General features: G+C 42.1%; 1 protein-coding gene across 1 annotated transcript; it reads left to right on the top strand.

Moving 5' to 3' along the window:
• On the top strand, positions 1–25,841 carry LMNTD1 (lamin tail domain containing 1). The gene is given in 9 exon segments (XM_075416111.1): positions 1–58; positions 4,009–4,216; positions 10,425–10,611; positions 13,037–13,156; positions 14,467–14,684; positions 15,972–16,102; positions 16,105–16,143; positions 22,744–22,838; positions 25,821–25,841. Coding segments are annotated over 9 exon segments (1,077 nt in total).

Consider the following 25,841-nt stretch of genomic DNA (forward strand, 5'->3'; position numbering starts at 1 on the left):
ATGCCTGGTCTGGCACGATCTTCTGGCCTAACTCAGGCTTTGTAAAAGACAGCCATAGGTAAGCCTCTGGAGACTTGACTGATTTGTATTTAGGACAGAAAAACACAGACCTTTATTTGTCCATATGCACACAGTATGCAAATATAACCCTATAGCTTGAGAGGAGGCTTTGGTTATATCTCAGCTAATGGAATAGAGCAGCCCACATCTCATTTCACATCCCAGTCTCTGTCTGAGACCGATCATGTGTCCAAACATGAGAGTGGCAGGGGAGGCTTCAGGTGGTAGAGAATATGCCTGTGTTCCATGAACTAAGTGTTGTTTTCATGCCTTGTCTTATAGTAGGCTTAGCTTTTCCATGTAGAAAAATCTGCAGCTGTGCTCCAAGCAGTGCTCCAAGCCTGGAGGAGGCTTGTGGAAAGATGTGTGTACATGTGCTGGGAGCCATGAATGGCACAGAATAAACTGCTGAACAGTGAGCACCCAGCTCTTCCCTGTTGTAGCAGCTGTGATCGTTTCCAAATCAGAGCCAGGGCTGAGACAGTCCCGATGTCAGCAGAGGTTCTGCACCCTCTGCCTCCCTCCCTGTGTCATTTTCTCCAGTGTTGTGTTGCGACACAGAGGGCAGTGACAGTAGCAGTCTTGCAACAGGGTGCTGCTGATGGGGCAAAGGCCCAGGCTTTGCACTTGGCCACCGGATCTTTCTGGCTCCCACAGAAAGACAAGGCAAGTCCAAGAAGAAACTGATGCTGGGTGGGGATTTGTGAATGCTGCTCTGTGCGAGGGAGGACAAATCTCTGTTACATGCATCTGCAGTGAAGCAGAGCATATTTTTCCCTGTAATTTTTTAAACACTCTTTAGTTACTTCGACGCAGACCAGAGCAATGATGCCAATCATATTAGTGGGTTTGAACAACATCTAGCAAAAAAGGGGATGCAGCACAGCTCTTGAAACACACTTATGACTACAGTTTATAGTCAGTGGGCAATTCTGATATTTTGGCATTTGGATTAGTGTAAATATGGAAACACTGACTTTTGGGGGGAAACAAAAAGAATTGGATTTTTTATTCTTGTGGTACCTAGCTACTGCTCTGTGTGCATATGCACCTGTTTTTCTAACCTTAATGACTTTGGAGTACATGGACCAGTTTCTCTCTCCCAGGTTGGCATGAGGATAGTGTCCTCAGGGATGAGGTCCTACCAGTTTTCTGAAAATTGATGGTCAGGCATGAGAGATACTGTTAGTGCTTCTATTGAAGGAAAGGTTGATATGTCCTTCCCTCATTCCCATTTATTAGCCATCAGAGAACTCACGTGATGCTAGGGCAGGGGGATGAGGAAGCAGAATGAAAGGAAAAAGTCATTAGAAACCAGGCTTCATTAATTCAGCTGCTGAGGGAACAGCGTGTTTGGAAAGGTCGACATGTTTCATTTGACCTAAACAAAATGCTTGGACATTCTTCAGCTGAAATGTTTCATTCCTGCCTATTGAACCAAATCCAAACACTTTGCTTTGGTGAAGCGCTGTAATGAAGGGCTTGGAAGGGAGCAGCTGCAGCTTACTCCAGCAGCACTTGTCTGCCCAAGGGCTGGGAGAGGGTGATGTTCTTTCTCCAAACGTGCAACGTTGATCATCTCCAATGTATTCATGGATTAATATGGACTTCACCTCAGGTGTTAGAAAACGGTGAAAGACCTCAGTCTGTCTGCTGTCCGAAAGGAGTGTATGTCCTCCTGCCATAACAGCTATCTGAAGGGAAAAAGAAGTTGTGCCTGGTCTTCTAGGGAAAAGGCATTGATATGACTTCCCTCTGTGTCTGTGTGTGCTCACATTTGTCTGTCTGTCCTCCCATCTGTGTCTTTAGTTAATGACCTGCTTCAAGCCAGTTTGGGCATGTTTGTACATACGATACGGGGTAGACATGTGGACAGCAGCGGGCCCCTGCTGTTCCACACTTTGGAGCGTGAGCTAGCCACTAGCCTCAAGTCCTTCCCTCCTGTTCCCGTGTGTGTATCGGTGAACAATGATGCGGGTGAGACAGTGGGATTTGTTGACAGACCCATTCTCCCCTCCACACCATTGCCTGGAAGTTAATCCAGCCTCCTAAGTGGAAAACTGTGATGAAAATCATTGCTCTGATTTGGATATGGTGGGTTTGAACTCAGAGCCTTTTCTCTCTTAGGAGAGCTTTCTAAGCACTCCACTATGAATTTTAGGCTATAGATGTCCCTTGCTGTGGCATAACACAGCAAAAAAAATGGCACAAAATAAAAAAGGAAGGGAGAGCGTACAGGGCGGAGCTGGTGCCCAGGGTGAACTGCTTAAGGCAGCTTAATGATGGATGGAGAGAGGGTTTCCCAGAGTTCAGGGTGCCACAGGAGTGGAGACTTTGACCAAGAGATGCTCTCCTGGAGGCTTCTACCACAGCATTTTTCCCTGCTGAGTGTTTGTGGAGTTCAGGCAATAGTTTTCAAAGTAAAAGAAGGGAATTAGTCCTTTGATCCCACTGAATTTCAACAGTGTCAGGGCCTCTCCTAGAGGCTCCCCAAAAGCTCCTTGTAAGGATGCTGGATCCTAGCAACAGCAAAAACAACCATAGGTCTGATCTCAGGAACAGACTGGCTTGTTGACACATCAGTGACAAGCAGCATCAACACAGTCTGTTCTCCCTGCGGCTGCCAGTTCGGCTGCCGCTCTGAGTGTTTGATCTAGCAAAGGCTCCAGCCCAGAAAAGCAAAGCCCGGTGTTTCTTGTTCCTGGCTTAGGGAGCTCGGTGCCCCTTGTGCTGTTTTCTCTGCCACCAAAAGCCCGAATACCATTTTTAATGTTTGCTTGTTTGGTTCATTCTCAACCAAAGTCACATTCCATTAAGCTGGATGCCAGCTGTAGCTTTCCCTTTAGACCACTTGCGCTGTAGCGTTTCACCTCCTTATTACCCCTGTGCTATTACACTTGGCTGCCGCTAACTGTCTGTTTAACATAGGCAGGTGAACCAGCGCTGCTTTCCCAGGGCTGGAGCAGTGCTTCCCTGGGTATCGCAAGGGAAGGGACTACAAATGACTCTGGAAGAGTGTCTGATGCTGTGCCACCACCATGCCACAACGGAATGCACGGGGAGAAGGGACTACAGGATTTCTGACACTCATAAGGAAAAAAGTAATGCTGTAGACAATCCTCTTAGGGAACTGATGAAGCTAATCTGCATTGCAGCAATGCCATCTGACCCAGACACTCATCCAAGCAAAGCTGATGTGTGCTCCAGGCATTTCAGAGCTAAGATGAGCCAAGGGATGCATCTTCCTCTCAAAATTTAGGCTGCCCCACCAGATCTGGTTAGAGATAGATTGCCTGGTGGAGTGAGTCTCATACAATACTCCAAATCCTGAAGGAAAGCTCAGATGCATAGTCTGCGAAACAGGCACTGAAAAGGATTTAGTTTGTTGGGGAGACTGATGTAAGAGACGAGAGAAGTTTTCCAGGTGAAAGATGGGTTCACAGGGCACGTTCCCTCTTTCTGGTTCTCCCTGCCTTTGCCGGGACGAGAAGTCCCTCATAGTCCCTCTTGAACACTTGTATTTAAAAAGGACAACAAAAAGGGGGTTAAGAGATGTTATCACTTTCATTCTGTAATTGGAAGGGAGTCTTGAGATATTCATTATCTGCTCCCAGCTGATGCTATGCTGTCTAACAGCACTGAAATTGCAGGATGACAATTATACCACTGATGGCATAATTTATTGTTTTTTTGTTACCCAAGGTAATTCCAATGAGGTAATAAATCTACATGTCAGTAAGTAAATACTCAGTTTACCAGCTGTGCTCTATTTTATAGCCATAGGTTTAATGCTTTCAGAGAAGCATTTGTGAAGTATCGCTTTGCAGTTAGAGGCAAAGAGAAAATTAAATGTTCCATTTTTGTTACCAAAAGAGATTTGTTTCTCATAATTTGTCTTTCTGTTAATATTGTATAACTCAATGTCTTTGTCTTTTGCTTGCTCATCAGCTCAGCCCAAAGACAGTATTGAAATGCCAAACTGGAACTCTGCTCCATCGAGAAACCTTAGCATTTCAAAGATGGTGTCAGGACAATGCCAGAACCACTTCAGCCCTTTGTTTACTTACTCAAGGAAGGTTGCCCAGAGCTTTGGATGCATGGAGAGTCATGGAAGGACACGTTCTGCTTGTAAGGACTACCGAAAGTTTGCATCCAGGTATAGACACAGCTGGGACTTTCTATCAGGTTATTTTTGTAGGGAAGAGATGGTGTTTGCTGCAGTATTTCCTTCAGAGGAGCTGTGAAACACAAGCAAACCCTTGATAAGAGTCTGGGTCATTATCCAGGAGGATACTGGAGAACATCAAAGGCTTTGAAATGTAAGGATCTCTCTCACTGCTTTAGGGACAAATGCCCCCAGATTGGACTTCACCTTCAGGAAAGATAAATCACCCTTCATTCACCATGTAAGATTCCTCCGTTGTGAAGGTAGTCCATAAAAGGAACAGAGACACTGTACCTCGTGGCTGGTTTGGCCTTGCCTTCAGCTGATCCCAGCTAATTTTGAAACCAAGCATAGAACTGATGTTGCATGCGACTTCAGACAGTCCCATCATGTGGGCTGCATGAAGCTATTTGAGGCCGTGACAGGCAGCCAAAGGAGTGAACTAGGCTGTACCTTGTTTACACTCACCTAGAAATCCCATTAGAAATAAAGTATTGTCTCCTGGAGAAACTAGTTCTACCAAGCTGGCATTTGCCATCTTTAATTTAACTTCATGTATACTAAGGGTGGGAAAGACCTAGGTCCTCAGCTGGTTTCAGCTATCTTGAATCTGTCTCCTTCAGAGAAATGACAACAGTTGACAGCTCCAGTTTTAAGGCTAGCCCCTATGTGGACACTGTCTGCTGCAGACTGCTTCCTACTGCGTTGTTCAGTGGATAGGCCTGCACATGCTTATTGCTAAGATTGATTTCACAATACTCAGCCTACATTTCTCCTTTGATAATGATATTTCATTGGTGATAGTTCAGCTGCACAAAGCCTTAGCCTTTTTGGGATTTTCCACCCACCTGCTATACCCATTCTGGTATCACATGTCCCTGTGATTATCTATTGAAGACAAGCATTTTAGCTGTTGTACTTTTTTCCCCACAAATTAGACCCTGGATCATCATTTTTGTCCCCTTCTATAATTACTTATTAATTGTCAATATCTTTCTGGTAATGAGATGCCCTAAAATGAACCCAGTACATTTTACTCTCGTCTCATGCCAACCTAAATCCAGCTAGAGTTTCTAGCAGAGTAGTACTTAAAGCATCATGGATGATGTCTCATGTTTGGTGCTTCAGGCAAGATGTGCGGAGTGGATGAATTCTGTGTTGCCTGTATTAGAAGTGGGAGAGCTCTATTTACCTGCATTTACTCCTGGGAGGAATTTCCTTATAGTCAGTGAAGCCTGGTCACATAGGCATTGGGGTACATGAATATCAGGATCAAATCAGTATTTCCAGCTTCCCCTCTTCACAGCTGCACAAAGGGAATCTTCCACTCCGCGCTCCCTGCTCCACAAGGACAGTGCCATAAAATTGTAACAGCCTTTTTTGTTCTGTCGGATTGCAAATGCATCACTGGCTTCCTCGTAGACTTCGTTCAATGTTATTGCTCTCCATACTTTTCCCTCCAGTGAATGCTATTTCCCCCCTGATAAATTAGTGTACAATTTTCCAAGAGCTGCATCTCACTTATTTCCTGCCCATATTTCTAAGGTCTCTAGGGCTCTTTGTATTATTTCTCTTGCTTTCATTTATGTTCCCCTACTCTCTCATCTCAACTTAATGTTATCTACATATTTTATTAACCAGCTGTTTTATTCCCTCTCACTCATCACAAGTGGAGATGCTCCCTGAAATGAGAGCTACCCATTGTGCCTATAGGGAACATACGAGATGCAAGCCCCTAGTCTATTATTATTCCTTGTTTGCAGTCCTTCAGACAGTTCCTGTGACAGTATTTATGTCTAAGCCAATGGGAGATAATATTTGAGAGGCACTTTATCAAATGCTTTCCTGACTCCCAGCTCTTTGATGCCTGCTGCTCTCCCTGCTCTCATTGATTTTGTACTTCTGTTGAGTTTATATGCGTTTTTCTCACAGACTTAGTCTTTGTAAGCCCGTGGTGTTCCTTGCATATGTTTCCGAAAGAGATCTGTGTAAATCTCAGGACATTACAGGGAGAACCATGAAAAGATACCGTTTAAAGCCAGCATGAAAGCTCCAGTTGTGTTCAGACCTCTAAAGCCATTTCCAAATAATGAGACATGCCATACTGTTTGGCTGGGCTTGAGGAGAAAAACTCTAGATAAACATGAGAAGATAAAAGAGATCACCTTCCCCTTGATGTATTTCCTTGTATTGTGTGAACCTTTATCCAGTGGGGATTGAATCACATCTTGTCGCACACAGAAAGAAAAGAAGTCATTAGCTCAGCTAATTGTTGAAGATAAAGAGCAAAAGGCGATGACAGTTTGCTTTGTGTGTGGTTAAACTTGTTAAATGCATAAATTAAGCAATTCTTTTAATTCTTATTTGATTCATGACACTTATGGTATGGTATTCCACCGTGCCAGCACACTAGCACTTTTTTTTTACTCCTCTCAATTTCAGTTTAAACTATACCTTTTCTTGTTACACACATTAAATAAGTAAAATTATATTGCAGTACACAATACCGAATGTTTTGATTTGGTACTGCATTATACAACATCCTTTGAGTGTACATGGTGTGAACACATACTTTAGTAATACTTCTGTAGAGAAATGATGAGTAGTATGTCTGGACCTGGTTTGTCGTGAAGCCACAATACAAATATACACAAGCTTAGTAGAAATAAGTGGGTTTGGCCAACTAGGATATTTTGGTTTTATTATCTATAATTAAGTTTAATTTACATCCATTTTCTTTTGAGAATATATGAATGTGCTTAAAGCACCTTGAAGTTTATATGTTTAATTAGACTGTTAACTAATACCATACTGAGAAATGGATGGGAGTTGACCCATCAGGATTTTCAGCAGCATCAGGGTTTCCAGTGGCATCAGGATTCACTGCATTAGGATTTTCAGCTATCAGCTGTGTGCAGAGCAGGTCACACATGTATTGTCACACGTGTCCTGGCACTGGTGCTTAGAGACAGTCCCAGTCTGTGTTCAATGAGAATGTCACCCTAAGCCTTTCCCTGACTTTCGCACCTGAACAGTGTTACATCGGCTGCATTTCTGGGGTGTCTGTTTTGCAGAAAACAAGAAAAATAGAAACTGATACTTGAAGTTTTGTGCACGGCTATTGAAAATCATCAGTGTCTGTTTTGTACTCAGTACATGTGCTACAGACTAAGGATGAGTTAAATTAAAGCCTTAATCTGTAAAGCACTCGGGATCTCAGCCTACCCTTGGCATTCCAGGCCTGCAGTTGCTTTTAAGTTTTGTGGTGAGTGGAGTCAAGGTCCCTGGTGTCAGGTGTGGACCTGCCTGCTCTCCTTCCTTTCTTTTGTTCCACTTCTCTCTCTTTTGCTATGTGCAGACCCCATGCCTGTTTGAGAAAATGACATTGATTCTTAAGGAGTTCTTTTTAGATTTACATGTGTTAACAAAAAAGGGGCGCTTCACTTCGAGGATCTCCTTGGGATGTACGGGCAGAGAATAAAGATTGCTGTTAATCCCGGGCTGAGTCACGGAACCGGTGTATGGCTTCTCCGGGGAACAAAGGGGAGATGCCAGAGAGCTATTACCTTGGAAATCCCACCCAGAGCAGGATCATCAAGAGCTAACAGCTCCTCCTAGCCTCTTCTAGCTACTGGAAGTTATCCACAGAAGGAGGCTGTATTTACATGCCTGGAAGAAGAGTTGCATGATGTTGCATTCCCATCCCATGCCTATCAAAAGTACTGTGCTCTCTGAGCTGGCTCAGGAGAGCGCCCAATTGATTCAGAAGCATTTGAGACTGAAGCATGATCAAGCCCATGTACTCCTCTTTATCAGTAACAGCTTTTGCCTGATTCAACCTTAGGCATGGTTGGCCCAACCTTGCTCTTTAACCGTTGCAGCTTTGGATCTGACCTTCTCCTTCAGCCAGCGTGGCTGTGAGAGACGGGATTGCCTGGGCGCAAGCTGGCAGATCTGCATTGCATGCTTCAGCAGCTTCTAACACCAAATTCCTGTGTCCTATCTTTTGCTTCTTTACCAGTGCTGTGTGCTGTATCAAAAACTCCTGTCAGCCCCATTTTATGTTCCCAAGTCTCCCTGCCTTCACTAGGTTCAACCTGGGGTCTTGTTTAGGGAAAGTTACACTACTCTGGATGCTCATTATTCACTCGTTTATCAAGTAAGATTCTGTTATTTACAATGTTACATCACAAAATGGCCTTTTAAGACCATTTTAGGACATATCTTTCCCTATCTGCTTTTTCCTGCCCTCCTCCTAGATACATTTTGGCACCCAAAACTTTTCCTTCACTTTCCTTGCACATATAGAGATAAATGGGAGATCAGGAAGGTCTCTGCCTTCTGTATCATTTAAAAGCCTTCTCACATCGTCTTAACTGGCTCTACACCCTTCCAGAGGGTAAACTCTTTGTTGCTGGTGTAATTCTGTTTTTAGATCTCAGAGGAGTCTTAGGCTGCTGCTGGAGCGCCAGGACTGTAGTGATATATGTAGAATTCAACTGTGGATTCAAGTCGCAGCATTTTACATCTGTGTGTGTACTGCATATGTAAATGATGACTTACAAACCGAGGGATCCTGAAGGATCGGTCTCTGCGTCAGCAGTTCACAAAGTTTTGAAGCGCAGCTGGCCATCCCTTCAGCTGCACTGATACAGCAGCTTGCAGAGACTGCCAAAAAAGCTCAGGTTGAAATAACGTCCTCCAAAAACCTTTTACACTGGGTTATTTGAGCGTTGCAGCTTAGAGCGTCATCCTATGAGCAGGGAGGAAGGAGAAGTGTGCCAAACTGTGACAGCCAGATGAAAGCAAGCGGTCAGAAGAGGGGGAGAGTCAGAAGGTGAGGAGCCCCTCAGCCTGGCTGTGCTGCCAAAGCCCCTCCAAGGCTCTGTGTCTCCGGTAAGCTGTCTCCAGGTCTCCCCTTGCTGATGTGAAGCACAAATAGACCAGGACTGAGTGCAAGGAGGGGAGATGCTCCGGAGTTCCCAAAGTTTGCAGAAAGGCAGAGGAGAGGCAGCCAAGTGTTACATTCACTATGGATGTCTTCTCTGGCCAGGGAAGGGGCAGATCCCTGCGGCTCGGCTTCCAAATCTATCAATGCCAGCAGCAGACTGGAGACAGCCTGGCTGTCGTGAGCAAGCAGTGACTCACTGCTGCACCGCACTGCTGAATTATTTGGGGTGGGTGGGCAGTATTTATCACACTGTCGATGAGGATTTGGCTACGTTAAGCAAGCATATAGGCAGTATGGGCTGTTGAGTCAACCTTTACTATACACATAGAAGTCTATGACTTAAGCTTACTGGAACGAGACTAATGTGTCAAGGGAAAAAGTGTTACACACACAGAAGATAGACAAGACACTGCACCAGTGCTAAATATGGAATTTATTGCAGTATATGCCGCATCAAAAGCTGAATGATTCTTAAACTTCATTCACAACCTATCTAATAAGACCTATGATGAGTACTACAGTCTGGGACTGAGTGTTTAAAAGTGTTCCCTTGACATGTGCGCTACTTAAAGGAACACTCAAGTGATAAATTTGTTTTCCAGTGCTTAAGGGAGATTGCGTGTTCCCCTGCTCACACAAGAGCTCCCTGATCTTACTGCAGATGCAAAACAGACCCTGCTTTGCTGGGATTCTGAAACAAGGAAGGGATGAAATCTCAGTCTTGTAGCATGGAGTCTTTTGGAGTTAATAATAAAGTATTAATAATGACAATTTGTCTTTCTCCAGGAAGGAAAAGCAATGAGAGGCAGGAGGAGAAAGATATACTTATGGTGGGGAGGAATTTTCTAAACTGACAAAGGAAGTCAGCTGCACAACTCCCACTAATCATACTAGGCTAAATACCCAAGGCAGCCTTAGAGGTTATAGCTTATATAGATTTAGACAAAAACAAGTTCAAATGGTATACCGATGACTTTTTGCCCCACAATGAATCTTTTAATTTCTGATGGTAATGGATGCTACCTAACTGTGAAAGAGAATCAGAATATACTAATTTTAATGCAAATGGATTTTTTTAGATGAAAGGCACTGCATAAAAAGTAGAATGGCAGTGCTGTAAATAGTCTGCCTGTGGTAAGTTTACTTACCATTAATTACTGGCATTTATGCTAGTTGATTTAAGAAAATACGTGTATTTTTTAATTAAGTAGTGCTTTTACACTTTCAAATCAACTTCTGTTCTTTCAGTGCTATTGGAAATTTGAAAATTGCTGAAGTTGATCCAGGTGGTCGTTTTGTAAAGATCATGAACTGTGCACCTGAAAAAGAGGAGAGCATTGGGGATTATCTTTTGAAGCAGGACATCCAAAGTCAACCAGTGGCTGTATTCCGGTTTCCCCCTGAGACCAGGATGGGGCCCAACTCCACCGTGACAGTGAGTGTGGGGGGTCTGAGTGCCTGTTCTCAGCAGGCAGACTAGGGTACACTCTTAGCTGGATGGTATGGAGTCAAACTTAAGTCTGTATTTTCAGAGAGGCTAACACTTACAAAGACTGATGAATTCAGAAGAAGCTGTTAATGTCCGTCATCAGTTCAAGCTTGGCATTTGCATGACGAGTCCAGCATTTCATGTTTCCTAGCAGTGGGAAGCTATCCGGGGATGTACTTGTTTGATACATTCCTTTTCCCAACCATTGCTCCCATAAAAAGCTCCCCATACTGTCAGAATACTGAGTTGTGCCAGTGTTTGCCAACAGAGGGTGTGAACCTTGGATTGGAAACCCACAAATAATAGAACTGGAAAGGAAACGAGTTTTAGGTGTTGCTGCTGAAGTAATTAATATAGTTTTGTGTATAGTCTGAAGTGATCACTATAGTGATCTATAGTAGGGTCTCAACTGAAAATAAAAAGAAAAATGATGTTGCTTCCCAGACTGTGCGCACTGTCTGAGGACAGCTGTTATCCAGCAGAGAAAGGCATAAAACACTGTTCTAGCAACGGGGCTCCATTCCTGGCATTGCCTTGGATGACTTTAGGCAAAATGATGACACTCTGAGCCTTAGGTTCCTAAGTGATGTGCTCTCCTTTGATGTCATGCCAGAGCTATAACATTAACTATTCAGTGCATGGGCTGCTGCTTTTCAAAAATTACTTCCCCTCTGGCTAGTTCAGATGTATCTTTTTGCCAGTTCGTATAAGAGTTAGAGGCAGGTAGGATCTAAGATGCAAAGAGTCAGATGACTTCATCATACCCCAGAAAAGCTTTAAATAGAAAACAATAAATATATGCATTTGATAGCCATGGTAATGAAAAAGGCTTGAACATGTGAACTAAATGTGACCAAGGCTCAGCTGTAGGTGTAGCTGAGGAACATCTGCTGGTATCTGCACGTGGCTTCCAGCAACCTCTGGGATGTACCCGCACTCACAGCTGGCACAGCCTCTGTTGTACTGGGTAAAGATGCTGGCTGCTTGGCTGGCTGCAAGACACCTTGCAGATCTCCCCAGAAATGGTTTCCCCTTAGCTGGCTTTTATGCACCAACGATTCCCACCAACCCCAAAAGTAGTCCTTTCCAAAGTGCTCTGATCAGTGCTGAAGTTATTGACAAGGTTGCTGTTCCCATTATCATTAAAAGGCTCCTGGGTGAACGACTGACTGAAGTAGAAGGTCCACCACAGCTGTTGTTTCAGTATATGCAAGCAGAATATTTCTGCTGAATATTAACTTCAAAGGGTCATGTTCAGGCTGCCAACTCTTGCATCTAAAATTCATGTATAGATAGACGGCTAGGAAGGACTTCCAGGCCCCAGCTCCCTGTGAGAGCAACAGATGCACCAAGATGGCTCAAGTTAGATGCCAGTGCAGATGGTTGGAATATGGCCTGAAGCTTCTTTTACCACCAGTGCTTGTTTCTTCTCCTGAGATGAAAATTGAAGCCTCGCAGAGTACAAGGGGGCAAAGTCCATGTTCATCACCAAGCTCAATGCAGGTCAATGCAGCCCTGCGTGAGCCCTCTTACAAGAAAGGTGGAAAAGCAAGGTGGTGGGGGCCCAGAAGAGCCACAGTCAATGCTGTCTTCTGGTGTATGTGTGAAAAAGCCACAAATACACCTTGTCAGGGTGCCATATGGTGACCACTTTTGGAAGACAACATTTTTTTTTTCAAGATACTTCTTTAAAATAGAATGAGGATTGTTTTGGCTCACAGGAAATGGCTGAAGACATTTTCTCACAGATGGCAAATGCCAGATCCTTTAGGGACACCGTTTGCAAAAGCATGTTGTGATTGTCTTATGTAAGAGAAATGTTTTCCTAACAGGTCCTTTGGCTACTGTGTTAGTGATAAAGGTCACCTATAATTGTGTTCACTTTATAAAGCACAACACTGTTAAATCTTTTGTATAAGGATAATAGTACAAAAAAATTCTAGTCTTCAGTAGAGACAGCTTCTCCCTGAACAGAGGGAATCCAGAATCAAGCAGAGACTGGAATTTTAAAGCTGATATCACAGATCTCTTCCAATGCCCTTGGTAATTTAGAAAATACAAGAAACTGCCTATTTTAAGTCTTACTCTCAGCAAGCCAGACCAAAAAGCCCGGGATTTACTATCACACCTTGAAAAATGTGCCTTTGCTAATCTCTGTTAATCCACAGGAGAGATACTTGAAAATAATCACTATAAGCTGCGAGTCTTGAAATATAATTCTTTCAGCTTTGATTTCACAGACCAAATAGTGACCAGTGTTACAAAAATCAAAAAGCAAAAGGAAAACCTGATGTTTTTACAGAGTTCTTATATTGTATAAATATCCAGGAGCCATTTTGTCTTTAATGTAATGGCTGCTTGATCTTTGCAGGTTTGGGCAGCAGATGCGACAGTGCTTCACAAAAGTCCCTCAGATTTTCTTTGGAAGGAACTGGAGAGATTTAGGACAAGCCTTACCTGTGCTACCATTCTCTATGAGCCCAGTGGTCAAGTGAGTGCCTTGAACAAAATCACCATGCTTCCTTACCCAGACAGCTCTATCGCTGGACATCCTTCAGAGATTTGAGATCATACTGTTAAAGTCCTTGTAGAATAAAGCACACGCAATCCAAACAGCAAAGCTGGGCTCTCTCTCTGTTAACCTTGCTTCAGCGTGGATGTTAATTATTAGGATCTGAAGAAAAACAGTAGATTGATGACACCACTTGTTGAATGAAAGGCTAACATGCTCACAGTGATTGAAGCAGGGGCTCCTCAAGTGTGAATTGTCAGCCCACTGTCTGCTTCCAGTGTGCTTCAACCATGAAAGGTCCAGCTATGCCCAGGGCTATTCAGCCCATGCCTGCCTGCTAGTAACTGCCATCAGCTTGGGAACTGTGTTGAGTATTTTTAGGCAAACTTCTGTTGACTTGGGGATGAGAAGGAGCCCAAGATCATTCTTTACCCTGTAGTTGTCCAGTGGCAACTATGGTTTTGGTAATTTTTAGCTAGACAAACTCGGACTAGTGACAGCGTGGAAAGACCCGTGATTTTCACAAACAGTTCAAGTTATACAATTTCCCCAAGGTAGCATAATTTACACCTTACAAACTGTTAAGTGAATGTTGACTTTTGGTCTCACCTTTTCACATTTACTCCTCTTCTAACTCACTTTGGCCATACTTGCTATTACATCAGTGCCAGGGAATCAGAGGCTGAAAGTGAACTGGAGACGTGATTACCTCTGCCAGGATTGCTCCTGGCTGTGGCTTGCCTAGGCAGTTCTGGAAGACCTTCAGTAAGAGAGACTCCACCACATCCCCGGGCAATCTCCTTTAGTGCCTCACTCTGTACGCTTAGAAAAGGTTTGCTAGTGCCTAAACTGGACTTTTTCTGCATCAGTCCTTTCCTTTTTATCCTGTCAACTGTGGACATGGAGAACAGATTGCTTTTTCTTCCTTCAGCAGCCTCTGACATTGTTGCAGAATTGTCATGACTTCTTTTTTCTCCTTCTTTGTCTGGTTTACTTAATTGGAGCAGTGGAATTTCAAGGCTCTTAGATGATGAGTTTACCCTAAATATATTTAAAGACTGGAAACAGATTTTAAAGACCGGAAACAGATTTTAAAGGCCAAAGAAAAAAACCTGGAATTTGGTGGCTGCAATTAGTATTTATCTTTCAAATGATAAATAACTCAGAAATATATTGGAGTACCTGCCCTTTCAGCCCTTCTTGGTTTGTCTAGAACAAACACTGATCTTAATGAAAAAATGCAGAACATAAATAAACACTGATATGTTGGGGTTTTGTTTTTTTTCCAGGCTGTGGCTTGGTACACTTTTCTCTACTGGAACAGAAGGCAAGGATGGGTGGCGAAAGAGGAAAGTGAAGAATTTGAGAACATTGTTATACCAACATTCCCAACACCAAAGCAAAAAGAAGTCTGGGAAAATGAACAGGAATTTGCAATAACTGATACAGAGTGGAAGAGGGCTGATCCACGGCAAACAATTAAAAAAGGACAAAGCTACATTAAAAGGTATCTGACGTTCATTGTGTGTACTCTGTAATTGCAGCATCGTGCCATACTGGCTCTGTAAGTGAAAGCTTTTAAATGACCATCTTGTAAACAATTTTTTAAAAGCTTTGGAATTTTAAAAATAAGAATTAACCTTCAAATAGGAATCCAGCCCAAAACTCCTGATAGGAGCACGTTCATTGTCAGTCAAGACTAATTGGAAAGTAAAATCCACATGAAATTCTTCTTAAACTGTGACTTTATTATTACATATTATCCTTTGAGCCCCAAGTGTTTGGATGGCACCATTTGGAGACCACAACTTGGGAAGCTTTCAGCCAAAAATGTTGATGTTCACAGAACTATTTACCTTTGTCTTGAGAAGGGTGGGCCTGAACTCAGTCTTCTCTCAGCCCACTGCGCTTTGAACTGGGCTAAGGACTGATAACCATTGCTTTCTAAATTGCTTCAGAACTGTCTTCAGCCATTGTATCAGACTTAAAATTGGCAACACCATGAAAAAGTGTGATCCATTGGACTTCGTGCGGACAGGTTCGTTTGGGCACCCAAGTCTCAGCCAGGAACCCCTGAGCTGAGCCATTCACTGTTTTGAATAAGGAATGCAATATTGGTGGTTTTTTCTCAGTCTTCTCCAGAATATTGGTTCCAGGGGCTTTTGAGCCAGGTTCATGACAGAAGAACATGTATTTCAAAAATAAAGGGTTGGCCAATCTGGATATATATTTTTCACAAAAACGTGGGTGACCCTTCTCACACGTGGGGTAATTGCTCTTCTCTAAATTTCTTCTCCAGACTCTGGCTGGTGATGTTCAGAAGATGAACACTTTTCAGCGTAGGTTGAACTGGCTGTTCTTCACAAGATTTATTCTTAAAAATAGCTAAATCACTTTTGCTCAAAAATTTCCAAAGAAATGAAGTCAGAAGCAGGGAGCAATTATGTAAAAATTCAGTGCAAAGAGTTCAAGTCTGGCAGAATTATAATCAAAGGCAAATGGTAAATTATAATACGATATGTCAAAAAATACAGAAGTTGCAGTTCGTCCACCTACAACTAAATGCAGAATGTGTCAAATATATGTGTGCTGTTTGGTAGGTATATCACATAAATGTAATGTATGTGTGCAGTAAACACAGTAAATCTATGTAAAATACAATAATAAATATGCTAATGCTATACAATAAATAATGCAGTAATAGACAAAATATACATATTTGTTATATCCTGTGCACATACATGCCTGTGCAAAATGTGAAATACAGTAAACTTGATTGAATTTCTCTCTACAGGGAGAAAAAGACCTCTACATCCCTTTTCCCTAATCAGAGTGCCTGGTGCCAAAGTCCAGACTCTCCCACACACCCTCACTTTTCTCTGGTTAGACCATTAACCATGGGGAACGATGGCAGCAGTTTGTGCCGACATCTTGGTGTCAGTCATCAAGGCCTGACCCCATGCCAGGTGAGTTCAGCAGCAGATGTGGTATATATAGCATGCACAGTGGCAATGGGGTGGATTTTCTGACACAAATAGCTTAAGACTTAAAACACATGTATGTTACCACCCCTTACTTCCATAGCACTGGTCTCCACACTTTTTTAATTGTGCACCTGTATCAGTAAAAAATTTTTGAACATGCACTCCCAACATATGTACATTTATTTATTTGTAAATTATATACATTTACTGCTGCAATAATGTATTATGTACATTATTAAACATACACATAAATAGGAATTTTAAAGCATGATAGAAAGATTAAGAAAATACTATTTTAAAAGTATGTTTACATTTACTTTTCTTTATTAACATTACAAAAATATTTTCTTCCTGCACACTAATAGATTGTCTTGCACTCCCCCTGGAAGACCACTGCTCTATAGAGCTGCGTATGTCAGTGAGATATGAGGAGGCTACCATTACTAATATGGATGCATTTAGGAAATGAAACTAAATATTAGGAATCACTAAGAGAAAGATTCTTACATTGGCTGTGAATTGTTAATTAGGCAGTGGTGAGAAAGTCAGTGTGTAATTCAGGTACATCAAACCCAGAAAGCCGTTGACACATTGGAAAGAGTTCAGAGGAGGATGACAGAGTGAAAAAGTGTCTGAAGAGATTGATTCATGAGGACTAAAAAGAGCTAAATGGGTGCTGGACAAGCAAGGTGATCCTCATGCGAGGGGGTTCAAGCATCACCGTGAGAGAGGAAACAGTCTTAGGTCCAGGAAACAGAACTAGAAGAAATACGACCAAGTGAAACACAGGAAGGCTTAGGTTGATTATGTCAATAAAAAGGAGCTTTAATGATCTATAATGTAGTCCTCCAGTTGTGCTCATTGCTCCACTTAGTATTTTAAGACACTTGCAAGTTTTAAGTGCACCACTGCCATTAATTTTAAAGGAAGTAGGTATCCAGCCCCTGAAGACAGCTTTGTAACACTCATTCTTTCTTTAGTTAACATTAAAACCAGACTAGTCAAATTATTTGAATATGCTAAAGAGGTCATCCTGTGGCTGGCGTGGATCGGTGGTTGTGCAGTTGTTGGGAGTTTTCCTCCATTTCCAGGAGCGCCAGCCTAGGAAAAGCCAGATTGAGCCAGGGAAGCGTTTATGCACCTGCTTAGCATTACACACCCAAATAGTGTCCTGCAGCCAGGGAGGACTGTCAGGAAGATCGTTTTCAACTGCTAAATCCAGACAAAGCAGATTAAAACCTGATGGAGTCAGTTGTAAGAGACCTAATTTCAGGGTTTTTTTCCTGCTCTGTCTTAATAACTGGTAGCACCAGCTACTGGGTGTCTGTTTTGTGTAATCCCAGTTTGTCTCATTTGCTAAAACTTAGTTTGTCTCGTTTTGTGTCACTCTGGCCTTCTGCAGAGCTGGGTCCCCCATATCTGTTCTGCTGGTTTCCTGGACAGGTAAAAGCTGGGGACAGGGGGAGTCGGCACCTGCCAGCTCAGGGTGCTGGTGGCATCAGAGGTTGCGTTCACATGAGCAAATGCTGTGGACAAAGAGGGGCAGATCTGTAGAGCAAACCCCTTGGTGCTGCGGTGTCCACCCCGTACACATTTCAAAGGTGATTTGCTTTGTCCCAGCACTAGTCTGGTACAACAGGCCACGAGGGGATACCTACCTCTGCATGGTGTGGGTCCTTTTCGGGTATGAAACTTCCCAAGCTGCTGTGTAGCCCACTCATGCACAAAGTGGTTTCTGTCTGAATACCCACTTGCAGCCACAGCACTTGAGGTTTCACTCCAGAGGACATCTTCTGGCTTGGTTTTGTTCAAGAGGGAGCCAGCTTGTGCACTTGATAGCGCACCATGGTGTGAACCCGAGCACAGCGCGGTTGGAGGAGTGGCAACTCCACTCCATGGGTGGGCTCCTCTTCAGACCCAAAGCGCTACAGCCACCAGCAGGACATCCCCCAGTACTTCTGCCAAGCCAAAGGGAGTTTGCTGCACGCAGTCCTCTTTCCTACATTCCCATCTTTTGTTCGATCTGCGCAGATGGAGATCAGTGTAGTTGCCACGAGCTACATTTGGTTTCAGTTTTCAAGATTTTTGTCTTGCAACTATTAGGACTAAAAACTTTTTCAATAAAGCAAGCAATATGAAACCGAAACAAAACACCTCTGAGACTGTAATGCAATCATGTGGTTCCAGGACCCAGGGCTGCAGGCACAGAGAGGGCATACCTGCAAATTTATTTTCTCAGTATGGGAACTCTGAAGGCAGAACTCAAAGCAAGGTGGGCTGTCATGCATTAAATATATCCGATTTTCTGTAGGTTTGCACATGCACCCTGCATACCCTTAGTCTTTCTTTCTCAGATCTTTGCAAAAGATAATTCAACTCTATTTACTTATGGTTCATTTGCAGTTCATTTCACTACTGAATTATGAAATTACTCCTCCTGATACTTCCAGGAAAGTTAATAAGATCCAAGATCTCAGATTAAAGATCAAATATCGGTATAGCCATTATTTTTCTCTGAGAGATATTCAAGTGTAGTACAAATTACTGCTGGATTTTTCCAGAAATGAATCTATAGAGAGATGTAAACATCATTCTTATTTTATTACAATGCAAAAATTACAAGTGCTTTAGGTAGATTTATACAAGTATGCCACTAGACATTGTTACTGATGGTGGTGGAATGATGATTTTGAAATGTATGAGTACTTTCTATTTTCCTTTTTTTATTTTTCTTTCCTTGCTTAAAAAATTTTAACTAGTAGGCTTCTAACTGACATGAACAACTGGGGTCCACAGTAATATGCATAAATGCAGTCTTGCTTGGGTCCTGGTCCAAGAAAGCTTCCCTATTCAGTAAGGACTCTTCAACTTGTTCATAAATGTTTCATAGTATCAGAGACTTGGAGAAATCAGTATTATTAACTTACTTGTTTTCCTCTACAAACACACTTTTCATCACTAGTATCTTTAAGTATGGGTAGCTATTTTCTTATTGCCATAATACAGCAAAATTAGATTAATGCCTTTGAATAGAATTAGTGATTCAAAGTATTTTTGCATTTTTCTCTTAGATACTTAGTTTCACTTTTCAAAATCAGTTTAGTATATACTCGTATTTCGGAAGTACAAAGGCCCACTCAAAACTGGAAAGAGATGGGCCTCACAGTTTATACTGTTTGATGGTATTTGCGTTTCATACATCTGTTGTATCTTTTCTAGCTCCTAGTTCTGCTCTATAATAATCAAACATTATATTTTCAGTCTTTTTGGGGGGATGTTAGTAGCAGCAGTCCACAATATTCCAGTGCAGAATGAAGTGTGTTTATTGGCATGATGGTGTTTTGAGAACTGTTTGCCTCTCCTCTCCTCACGCAGCTCAGCTTTTTACCTTTCTAGCTGCTGCAGAACAGGATTTTCACTACCCGATTCCAGTGTCTCCTGTGGCTTTACTTCTGAGCCGTTGCAGTTGATATGACCATGGTAGGGTGTGTGGTGGTGGCCTGTTCCTTTTGGCACATACCCATCCATATGAAATTTTAACTGGCACCTTACTGTTTGTCCACTTTGCCTTCTGAGTCCCTCCTGAAGCTGTTCTGAACAGTTTTCTTTGGTGCTGACAACAAAAGACCTCGAAAGTTATCTACAAATGGTTTCACTTCATTTCTCACTGTCTTTATAGTATTTTTCGTTAATTTTTGAGCTGTCTGTTTAGTTTCCTCTTCTCCCAGGTATCCCCATTTTCTTCTCAGACTGAGAGATAGCAGGGGAAAAGCTGCTACTGCCATAGGTCACAAAGTTCAAGCTGAGCTCCTACCTCCCATTTTGCTGAGAAATGCAGCACTCTGGTGATGGTGTTTTGTTGTTGTTGATGATGAATTTCACTCTGAATCAAAATGCTCAGCTGTGAATTTTGCAAGGAGTTTAAAAATAGCTGTGGAGTGTATTGTGAAGCAAGCGCTTTGAAGCCTCAGCCAAAACCAGCGAGTTTTGTCAATCAGAATGTTTCCCTGCGGCTGAGGAACGCTAATTAAGCTTTCAGTGGCAAATTGAACCTGCAGACAAGGAACATATTTAGCACACATTTTCAGTGAAAAGGAGTCAATTCCTACCACCATCTTCTCTACCAAGTGGATCAAGCCTGCTAGCTTTCTGTTCTTCCCACTGGTTCTCATGGGGTTTGTCCTAGAAATTGAGAGTTGAGTGAGATGAGATGCACTCATATCATGATGCATTTGCTCTCTTGACTTGTGCCAAGGACTTCCACAGGCTACAGGACTGCCCATGTAATTCCTGGTTCGCAGTGAGAAATATTTGCAGATTCATCTCTTTTTGACTTAGGATGCTGATGTATTATGGGCAAGACTCAGTGGTAACATTGGCCATAATAAATGATGTTGTTCAAACACAGAGATGCACTTTTTGAGCAGCAAGAGGTCAGACAAGATATTACGGTGATATCCCATGGTGAGAAATGAAGTCAGCTGTTTTCTCCAGTAGATCGATTGACCAGTGCCGATCAATGAACTGTTCCTATCATTGCTAGGACATAAAGCGAAGCGTCTCAGCTTGCTCAACACAGTGTCATTCACTCTGGCTGACAGTGAAGTGCTCCAGTAGTCTGCACCTTTGAGTGCATTTATGTGTTCTCTGCCAGCTTAAGTTCTGCTGTAGTCCTCAAAATCTTAAAATAGCTTTTCAGTTTCTTGCTGGGTGCAGATGGATTATCAGGAATTCCAAGGTTCTGCGGTGCTGAGGAAGAGGATGGTCCAGTAAAGGAAACCCCTCTGGTGACAGAAAGCTATCAAAATACCCTGACTTTGTTTATTAGGTGGCAAATACTGTACCATTATTTTATGAGAAACACAGTAATTCTGGTTTCTTTATTGCTGCTTTCTCAGCCATGGTATCTTATGACCTGACATTGTGTTTCCCTACCTGCCAGGCAGGATGCCAGTCTGTCAAAATTATTTCCTCACCTATTTGTTGTTTACTGCTTAAAAAACACTGATGTAATGTGCATTTGTGTATTTTTGGTGCTCTGGGAAAAAAAAACCAACAGGTTATTCTGACCTAGAATTTTGGAGGAAGGAAAAACTTGGGTAAATCAAGGGGATAAATAATAATCCTCTGTGGCCAAGTATGGAAATTGGGAAAGGAATTAAAGATTATTGCCAACATCTTCAAATAATATAAACAAGCACAGCTCTTTCAACTCACCTTCTTCCATCACGGTCAAATAAATACATTATGAATACTTCAATGCAACTGAAATCAAACCAAAGATTTATCTGTGGTTTTGTTGAGAGAGAGAAGGTGGCATTCGGTAAGAGGCTTTCTTAAGACTGTAGGAAACACAAATACCTTTGTCACTTTTGGGTGGGTGACCAGAGGTGACCGCAGGGTGTGTGTAGCAGGCTGTCCTGTGAACTGCCTCAGAAAGTCAGTAGCGCCGAGCTGCTTGGTGTTCATTAGCATCACCTACCAGACAAAACGTCGTCACTATGCTGAGATGTGCTAACACACTTGGTGCTCACAAACTCTGGTTGCCACTGAGAGGAAAATCTGGAGAGCTGCAGTGCCTTTGAGATGTGAACACTTCTAAGCGCCCAGATCCCATGGAAACATCAGCAGAGCTGTCAGAAGGAAAAGTACATTTACTGCCCTTTGCTTCTCTTGCAAGCTGATCGCTATGGGGAAACTGCGGTTGCAAGTGTCAGGTTGGCCTGTGAAAAAGCAATTCTCTCCTGGATGATTTTGGCAGAACAACCTGACCGTCAAGGAACCATGACTAAGGATGGCCCTTTATCTTCTTGTTGTCCATTACAGCATATAATCTGTGACTGAGTCATATAATGGAGTGATAAAATGAAGACCAGAGATTCACTTCTGAAAATTGCTCTCATGTAATAACAATACCTAGCACTTCTGAAATCTCCAGGTGAACTTGCTTAAAGGTGGTGTTCATGTCAGTAGAAACGTGGAGTCATTTAAAAGTTGATTCTCTGGTAAAAGTATGTCTAGGGCTGGGATTCGGTTTGAACACAGCTCAAGGCACTGACAGAAATCCAGGGTCAAGGAGTGAAAAATCTTGTTCCCTGCCTGCTAGGAATTTCTGGAGAACTGCAGGCAGTGAAAATGGGGAGCCAAAGACACGATGACTTTTGTAGTGAGACTTGTGGAGGTGGTATAAGGCAGATAGTCTGAGAGCATCAGCTGGAGGGAAAGTGACAGTGAGGAGGAAAACAACGTGATCTCCATTCAGAGGCTGCTAAGGGTTTGGAGAAGTACATGTTGTTCATGGTCAGCCAGCGTGACTGTGATTTTGGCCAACCCATGCTTGCTGAAATACAATTCAATGAAAAGTCTGCAAGAGAGAGTTTGATCCTTTAAAGTAAAGGTATCTTAGTAACAGCTAGTGACCTTGCATGGGATTGTACATTTATCCCAAGGTGGCTTTTACTTGAAATGTTCTTCCATAAGGTCAGAGGAAACAGAGAGTTTTTATTGTTAGCATGCTTGTTCCCGAAACTGACTTTCTTCTTAAAGTGGGTATGTGGAAATAATGACTGTTGTCTTCAACAGGCAATCTGTATGCAGGAACTAGCTGGAAGAAAAATCCTTCCGTTCCCAGCTGTGTGAGTGGGGAAGGCGGCAGAAGGCCTACGTGGTCAGCAGGGGTGAGTAGAGTTGCTACAATTCAGTTTTCAGAATAAACAAAGAAAAGAACAGAAGAGCTTAAAAAGCCCCACAATTCAGAATACAATAATTTCTTCATTTTGCTGGATTCTTTCAGTCTTCTTTCTGTGAAAAAGGCCTATACCAGACCACAAATACAAAGCGTCTGTATTCAGGCATTGCAACAAGATCTACATGCTTCTCAGTCTAGAGAACTTTATGTTTGCATCTTGTGTTTGCTTTAAGTTGCAATCTATTTACACTAGTCCTTCTAGGAAAAAGCAGGTTTAAGTGCACAGCCAGACATAATTTTTAATCTGTTTGAAGACTTTCTTACTTGCAGTAAAGGCTTAGAATCCAGGGTCAGTAAAGAAGCCCTCGTATGTAAATATGTAGACCCTCAAACATGTGTTGTTGCAAGTTCGTCTTCCAAACTTCTTGATTTCTAGACTCATCCCCAGGAGTTGGTTGTTTGATTTTACTCAATATCTGCTGCATGATTCATTGTAATCCAGAATGTTTTCTCTATATTTGTACTACAAAGCGCCATTAGATATACAGAAGTTGGAAATGTCTTGCAACATGTTAAATATCATTCCAATTTCCTGTCTCTACTTCTTAGGTTCTGTTAAAAATGCTGTAAGAATTGATGGATTTTGTTGATCAAACAACTTATATATGCAACTTATTATTACTGCTATGATTATTAAATTGTGCAATATGTTTTGATGTTATTTACAATGGTTAATTTTCTCCAAAGTGCTATATGCATTTGTATATATATGTACAAGTAATAATAAGAAAAAGAATAGCCAGCCTCTCTACATCAGGTAGAAATAAAGCAGAAAAGAAACTGGAGGATTATTGCTTGTGCCTGTCTGCTCAGTGTATACATGAAGTGGGTCTCTTTGCCCAGGTACAGGCCTAAGCAAATAAATACATCAGTGTTACAGTTTTGCCTTATGTAAAATGATAGCAATAACACGTATCTCCTAGGGGCAGTGAGTCAGCAGTGTTTGTAAAAAGCCTATTCTGCCTTTAGATGAGAAACACTTTAGAAGTGCAATGAATTAGTGTTTTTGTCAGTGACGCTAGATTAAATGCTTTCTGGTTAAGATTCCCACAGTTCCTGAGAAACCTGTTGAATTAAAATGACCTGACCTCAAGAAAACCAAGCCCACGTAACTTGCTTTCTAATCTCTGGGTTTGCCATATGATAATCAGGGTTCAGCAGAACTATTGCAATAGCCAAAGAGAACTATGTGACATTTTACAGCTTTATGGGGAGGAAGCCCTTGGCACTGTGGGCTTGATGCCGGTTCACACTGTGAAAATTTCATGGCTCAGAAAACAACTCATCCTGTGACCTGTAATGTTCTTAGCAGTAACTAACTCTGTGCACACAGTTCTCCCAGAACAAATGAAAACAAGGATATTTGCTTTATTTTCAGCAAAAGAGATTTAAAAGCATACTTCAGATTATAGTGTGTTAAAAGTTTGACTTGACACTAACATACCTGACTTGTAGCAACTTCTTAAACCCTGGTGTGACAGCTGTGCTGCAGAACCCTAAAAACGTATCTGCTCCACAGATGAGTCAAGTTCTCATTCAGATATTCCTTACAAAATCCTTTTACCTGATAGAGCTAGGCTTTCAGTCAAGCCAAGATTGTGAAGAACACTAGTTTAAATCCCAAGAGCAGCTCTCATCTGGGCTGGCCGATTGCTCATTTTGTCATGAAGAGGTGTCCAAACCAACTGAGGCAGAGAGATGCAGATCTGTAAGTTCTTGCCCAGGGTAAGAAATAACAGAGCAGCTCAGTTTATTGCAGCTTAAAGGACCATAGGACATGCTTCTAAAAGTGAGGTGTGTACTACACCCATGAAGACACAGTAACTCAAGTGTTGCTTTGCAGTATGGCCTCTCATCCACCAGCAAATCAACATGCTATTTGCCTTATAGAATAAAGATAATTTTATGTATTTTACTGCTAGTGATAGTTACAGAGAGCTGTTAATTATTTTCCCAAATGCTATATGTATTTGTAGTGCTGTAACAAATGTTAAGACAGCATTTGAAAGTAAGGTCTTTTGACTTACTATGGTCTTATGTTCTTATCAAGACAATCATAATGCTCATGTAGTCCTGACTTCTCAGTCACGAAACCACATAGTAGACAGGAGATTCTGAGAGACACCAGAGGCTTGATGACTCAAAAGTTTTGGTCCCATATAAAGGTAGTTTCAATGTGGGAAACTGGAATAGGTAAAATTAAAACACTGAGTGAGTACTATATGGATAGTCTTATTCCAAACTGGAATGCCCTGTTTCTGGCTTCATCTGTTTCACTTTCAAAATGGCACAAGCTAAGCAAGGCAAAGAAAATCCCTCTTGTTTTGAATGGAACATCTATAGAGGCAGTTAAATCCCTGTGACCTCAATGGTGTTTTTAGTTTAGAAAGCTTTCCCATACAGACCACTTTAATAAACACCTTCACAGAGTATCCTATAGACAACCTGTCCTCTACTATATATTAATTGCAGAGGAATATCTGTGAGTATGAATTGATCTGATAACTTAATAATGACATTAAACGTCTGGTTTCCTAATGAAATGCATCTCAGATTAGTACTGAGTGGCTCTCTGATATTGAGAGGATCTGTGAGCTTCCTTCAAATTTCCAGTGGGACAGTATCTGCCAACACAATAAATGGTTTTCCTTGGTTTGCTATCTAGTGGACATGCAAAAATTAGAGTGGGAAAAGATTAACATCTGACCCCTCTGGCTCCAGGAGGAGGCATTTCTGAAGCAAGATGGAAGTACCATGTTGGGATGGAGTGAGGAAGCTTGCAATGACCATAGGCTTTAAAAATTCACTTAGAAAAATTGCACATGTGAGTATCCCATCTGCCTCCCCAGTTCAGCCCGTCTCAGAGAGATGTTCACATCTTAATATGTGCTACAATTTTACTTTTCTCTAGGAGGAGGAAATGCATACCTAG

This window comes from Opisthocomus hoazin, chromosome 1 (genome assembly GCF_030867145.1).
Source record: "Opisthocomus hoazin isolate bOpiHoa1 chromosome 1, bOpiHoa1.hap1, whole genome shotgun sequence".
NCBI lineage: Eukaryota > Metazoa > Chordata > Aves > Opisthocomiformes > Opisthocomidae > Opisthocomus > Opisthocomus hoazin.